Below are 6,000 nucleotides of genomic sequence, written 5' to 3'. Positions count from 1 at the left end.
CAAGAGGACACCATCCCCCACAAGAGATGTGCTTGCTCCCATTCTGCACCTTTCTGGTTCACTCACTTGAGGAGCTCCCAGAGGGGGCCAGGCCTCAGCATTCAAATTTCTAGGAGGAGCAGTTTTCCTTGATCTTGGAGAAGATACACCCAGTGCCTTCTATCCTTGCAGTAAAAGCAAGGGTTTATTGTTCTTTGGGGGTTGGGTTTGTTTTGGTTGGGTTGGGTTGGTTTGGGTTGGGTTGGGTTGGTTTGCTTTGCTTTGCTTCGGTTGGGGTTGGGTTGGGTTTTCAGGTCACACCAGGTGGTGCTCAAGGTTTACTCTTGTCTGTGCTTCAGGGACCATATGGTACCCAGGAACTGAACCCAGATCAGCTTCATGACTGACCTGATGTGCTCTCTTCTCTTCTCTTCTCTTCTCTTCTCTTCTCTTCTCTTCTCTTCTCTTCTCTTCTCTTCTCTTCTCTTCTCTTCTCTTCTCTCTCCCCTCTCTCCTCTCTTTCTCCTCTCTTTCTCCTCTTTCTCCTCTCTTTCTCCTCTCTCTCTTCTCTTCCTCTCTCCTCTCTCCTCTCTCCTCTCTCCTCTCTCTCCTCTGTCCTCTCTCTCCTCTCTCTCTCCTCTCTCACCTCTCTCCTCTCTCTCTCTCTCTCTCTCTCTCTCTCTCTCTCTCTCTCTCTCTCTCATCTATAAACAGGTTTTTTGCTCCAGCCCCTTGTTGGAGAATCACTCAACACACTTATGGACATTCAGTGACTCATGAGGCTTCATGAGACTATCTTGAGATTTTTATTTACCATTTTAATCATCAGAAAAAGGGGGTGATCAGTGAGTTTTGCTCCTCCCTGGTTCTCCACTCCCTGTTCCAAGAAAAGACTATTTTTAGTCATTGACTTTTTTTTTTTGTTTTGTTTTTGGGCCACACCCGGTGACGCTCAGGGGTTACTCCTGGCTCTGCACTCAGAAGTCGCTCCTGGCTTGGGGGACCATATGGGATGCCAGGGGATCGAACCGCAGTCAGTCCTAGGCTAGTGCTGGCAAGGCAAACACCTTACCTCTAGCACCACCACGCCGGCCCCAAGTCATTGACTTTTTAATCTTCACTCATAGGGTGACTGACTGGTTAATGGTGGTCCAACTCAAGAGTCAACTGGGAGACTATCCCAGATCAAGTCATGTTTCTGGCATGTAGAGGATGAGATAATCTTTAGAATGGCTGCTCTGAATTGTCTGACCATAGATGGAAGCTTACTTGGAGGTAAAAACCCATGGTTCTCCCTAGCATGGTCAGAGACAGGTGGGTCAAGAGGTTGATGACCTGCAGATCTTTGTCAATACTGTGACCACCTCTAGCAGGAAGAAGGGCTCAGATGCCTACTCTTCTAGATGTTTTGTAATCTTAGTATTCTCTCCAAATATAGCTCTGAGCTTTACAAACCATGTGAGCTTGATTCTGCCTGTGGCCAATTTGTCGACCTGCAAATGGTGTGCCCTAGGAAGTAAAACTATACCAAGAAAGCAGGATAAGGACAAGAAAGGAAGATGTTGGGCACTTACCTGATCAGAACCATGCCTGATCTCTTTCCCAGATTTCTATATAGAGACACCAATATTTTTGTTTGCTTGTTTTTAGAAAACAAGAAAATATAGATTAAAGCATCCCTCCTTTTTCCTTCAGACCTAAAAAGAAATATCACAGTTCTGAACTGAGAAAAGCTTTCTAAAGTAACCCTGAAAGCAGCCATTTTTTCCAGAACACTGTGAAAACAGGCTAGATGCCATCCCAGTTCTGCTTCTCATCTGCTGTGTGATTTGAAAAATCGTTCAGGTCTTCTGACAGCGAGCACATAATTCTTAGTCACCATGACAGTTCTTTTGTTGGATTTATTTATTGAATTATAGAGTTTCTTTTAACTATAACCATTCAAATTACTATTTTACTTTAACAGCTATTGATATCTAAACACCTACAGTATTCTGCTTGCACATCAAAACTATCAGATATCATTTCTCACTTAGAAGAAAACATCTAATTAGCCAAAAGTCAGGCAGATTTACAAGCTAGGTTGGGGCCACTAATGAAATCAGCTTTCTGGACATAAAAGGCAAGCAATTGGGCCAGAGAGATAGTACATCGAAAGGACATTTGCCTGGCACATGGCAGACCTGGGACGGACCTGGGTTCTATTCCTGGCATTCCATATAGTGCCCAGAGCCTGCCAGGAGCGATTTCTGAGTGCAGAGTCAGGAGTGACCCCTGAGCGCTGCCAGGTGTGGCCCTTAAAAACCAATAATAATAATAAAATAAAATAAAATGAATGAATGAAAAGGCAAGCAATTGAAGTGCTTACACTTGTAGCCACCTTTGGCTGAGAAAAGAAAGTAGGATAGGAGAGAGTTTTCTACTGAAACCTTGTTTTGTTTCAGGATATGGTCCCCAGTCACCAGGAGATTGTCTGCTCTGGAAGAAAGTGCTTTGGGTGCCCACTAAATAACTAATAGCAGAGAGCAGAGGCCCAGATCTCCTTGGCAGCTATCCTAATGCCACTCCTCTATACCTTTGTTGACTTCTCACCTTTCTCATGAGGTCCATCCCCTCTGGCACTTTTCCTCTCTGTACCCTCCACCTCCAATCTAGCCTCTCCACCTGCTCCTGTCACCTGGTTGCTTGACTTCAGGCCTTTCTCTAACATTCACTGGATTTCCTGTGTCAATGGGGTCCTAGAGCCAGAGATTGCCAGTGTTTTTCCAATGTCTGAGAGTTTTTCCTTTCAACCCACTCAAGATTTACAGCTATTTGGGCCTGCAAGGTGGTCCTCTGTTTTGAAAAGATCTGTCAAGCCCAAGCTTAGAGAACAGGTTTTGTTGTTGTTGTTGTTGTTGTTGAGTGGCTAAGGTTCTTTTGGGCTTATTTTATGCGTATGACTGAGGGACAGAGTTTTAATAAAGCCCAATTGAACAGATGGGGAGGTTCCACAGTTGGCAGAGGTTCTAGGAACATAATCTCCTAGTTGCCTGCTCTTCCAGTCCAAAATCTTTCTCTTCTGTCTTCTTCCACTCCTGTCTCTTTCTCTCTCTGTCCCCCCACTATCACTTGAAACAGTCACCTGTGCCAAGGAGTCATTCCAAACTCTAAATCCCAAAGTCCAGGGATGCTGCCTGTGGCCTATGTCTAAGAGGAAAAATGGGAGACACACACAGCTTTGTGTTAAAGGAAGGTAACCCTGTCACTTAACCAGAAGACAGAGCAAAGTCTCCGACTATGGAGGGTGTGTCTGTAGACTGAGGCTTATCCACACTTGCAAGGCAGTCACCTCTTTTGAAGCTAAGCTTGCTTAGGCCATTTTCTTGCCATCCTGCATCTCTACTCTCCTGAAAGCCAGCGATTTTCAACAGTGCTGGCTTCTGCAGTAATTCTGACCCTTCTGACAGGGCCTGTTCCCAGTTCACCAAGAGTCAGCCCAGTTCTTCTGAAAGAGGCCACGTCGGAAATGCTTTCAGCTCTGAGCCATGTGCAATTTGTCACAGCTGCTCAACTCTGCTATTGTACTACAAAAGCAGCAGTGAACATCACGCAGACAGAGGTGCTTGGCTGTGTTCCAATATGTTTATTTATAGAAGCAAGAGGAGGGCTGAATTTGGCTCAGAGAATCTATTTGCCGACCTCTGCAATATCCTTTCTGCAAGAACCATTATTAGTATGCTGGTTTCTGTTCGGCTGAGTGAGACAATATCCTAAATATCCACGTGTTTGCCCGCCTCCTTCCTAGCTTTTACTGCTTTAAAGAAATCCCTCACCACCCCTTTCTAAGTCAAGTTTGATCCTGACCTTGGGCACCTTGCCAAGCATCTCCTCCTTGGCCCATCCTTCATTCCAAGACTCCTGTCATTCCTGTGCAGGCTTTCTTCAATAGCTTTACTTTCCCATCAGGTTTCCTATCAGGGTCCCATCAGGAAGTAGATGACAATATCAAGTTAGCTTGATTCAAGATGAGTTTATTTTTTTTATTTTTGTTTGGGGCCACACCCAGTGATGCTCAGGGGTTACTCCTGGCTTTGCATTCAGAAATCACTCCTGGCTTGGGTGATCATACGGGACACCAGGGGATTGAACCACGGTCCATCCTAGGTCAGCCACTGTGTCACTGCTCAGCCTTGAGATGAGTTTATTTTCTAAGGCGGGGCTTCAATCTCCATGTCAAACTGCTAAAAACCCAAAGCTAAATACCTTTAAAACCTCAATCTACTCTAAGAAGTTGGGATTATAACCTGCTCTGTGGTTGAGAGGGGGGATTAAAATATTTGACAAACTTTAAGAGACCAGAAAGATAATAGAACAAACGGGTATAATATTTACCTTATTTGTTTGATCCAGATTCAATCTCTGGCACTCCATCTAGTACCACAAGCCCTGCCAGAAGCAAGCCCTGAGCACTACTGGGTATGTCTCCCACCCCCCATAAAAAAAAAAAATGAATCTTGGAGTCAAAAGTCCCCAGTAAAAGAGTATTACCTGCTTGTTTATTATGATGTAATCACAAGCTCAGTGGTGAACCCTGTGTTCTAAGTTGGCCGTTTCCAGGGCCATTCCCCACCTGTTAGAAATGACACTTCTCCATGAAGCTACTGGTTAGCTGGGAGTCTGATAGGTTCTGGGGAGATGCAGCTCTTGAAGAAAAATTCACAATTGCTATAACAGGGCACTCTGTTATATGCATGTATAACTGATATAACAGGGCACCCACCTCACCTCCTGAGTGCTGGAACTTTCCATTTCTCTAGCTATAATAAGATATTGTCATAGAATTCCAAACAAGCTTTTATTTAAAAAATAGAAATTTATTCATTCGTTCCCCAAAGAATCAGGTTCACCTTGGGCAGCCCCCTCTCCACTCCCAGGCCTGTTCCAGACATGTAGACTAAAGAGGCATGCGGATCCCCATCTTCCAGTGGTGAATTCCTCAAGGGGTTACGGCTCAAGTTCCTCAAGCAGCTCCTAGTCCTCCAATCACTGTGATTTGGAGCCAGAAGCCATGGGAGGAGAGCAGAGAGAGAGCCCTCCTCAACTCTTCCCCAGATGGAAAAGCTTCCGCAAAAAGGCAGGTCCACCCCAGTAGCCCCTGTGGGAAAAAAAAAAAAAAGATAAAAAGGGAAAAAGATATTGCAGCAGAGAAGTGGGGTGACTGTGCCAACAGGATGTTGAAAGGGAAGCCAGGCTACTCATGAGCTGCACTTTGATTGCAACAAAGCAAGACTTGTCTAGGGGGGAATGAAGACCCTATGGCTAGGAAAGGACAACCTGCCTTCAACTCTGGCTCCCTTAGACTTCCAACATAAACCCAACCTGCAAGCATGCATCAGGCCTTCAGAGGCCTCTGCTGCCTGCCTGCTGCAATCTTCTCAGCTTTCACTTGCACATCGTTATGAAAAGGTCAGGCTTTCTCAACCTTGTCCCTATAGACATTTTAGTTCAGCTATTTTTTTATGAGGGGAGGGGGTGTTCTTTGCACAGAAGAAGGTTTCAGCCATCTCCCTAGTCTCTGTCCAGAAGCCAGTAGTATCCCCTCCCATTGTGACTGCAAAAAAAAATCCACCCGGTGGTAGCCAACTGTCCCTAAGAGGTGCAGTAGATGATATGCCCTCTGGTTGAAAACCATGCCTTTAGATATCACAAAGATTTTTCTTTCTGGAGATGTAGAACAGTCAAATGACATTGTCATTTGGAGCAACAACGAGCTGGAGGATTCATTATTATTACCCTATTTCCTCATTGAACGCCTACTGAGTAGCACTTTCTGCCTTGTGTTTGCTCATTAATCCCCATCCTGTGAGGCAAGCACTGTCTGCTACATGGCAGATTAGAGATGCAGCAACTTTCCTGGGACACACAGCTAGGAAACAGCAGGGGTGGGATTCAAGCATGGCTCTGACCGCCAAGCGCAGGCTTCCTTGTCACTATTATTATTTGTTCTCTCCCCTAATACAAACACAAAGTGAGGTAACG

The 6,000-nt window shown here is 45.2% G+C and overlaps 1 protein-coding gene across 2 annotated transcripts in view; it reads right to left on the bottom strand.

Annotated features, from left to right (window-relative positions):
- Positions 1-4,814: 4,814 nt before the first annotated feature.
- The window catches only part of SQOR (sulfide quinone oxidoreductase), a 52,862-nt gene continuing 51,676 nt past the window's right edge, over positions 4,815-6,000 (bottom strand). For both annotated transcript variants that reach the window (XM_049782493.1, XM_049782494.1), the window contains one exon: positions 4,815-5,116. In XM_049782493.1, coding sequence (XP_049638450.1) covers positions 5,059-5,116 — 58 coding nt within the window. In that variant the 3' untranslated portion in view covers positions 4,815-5,058. The remainder of the gene's footprint in view (positions 5,117-6,000) is intronic.

Source organism: Suncus etruscus, chromosome 10 (assembly GCF_024139225.1).
Source record: "Suncus etruscus isolate mSunEtr1 chromosome 10, mSunEtr1.pri.cur, whole genome shotgun sequence".
Lineage (NCBI taxonomy): Eukaryota > Metazoa > Chordata > Mammalia > Eulipotyphla > Soricidae > Suncus > Suncus etruscus.
This window is presented reverse-complemented; position numbering and strand designations above follow the sequence as displayed.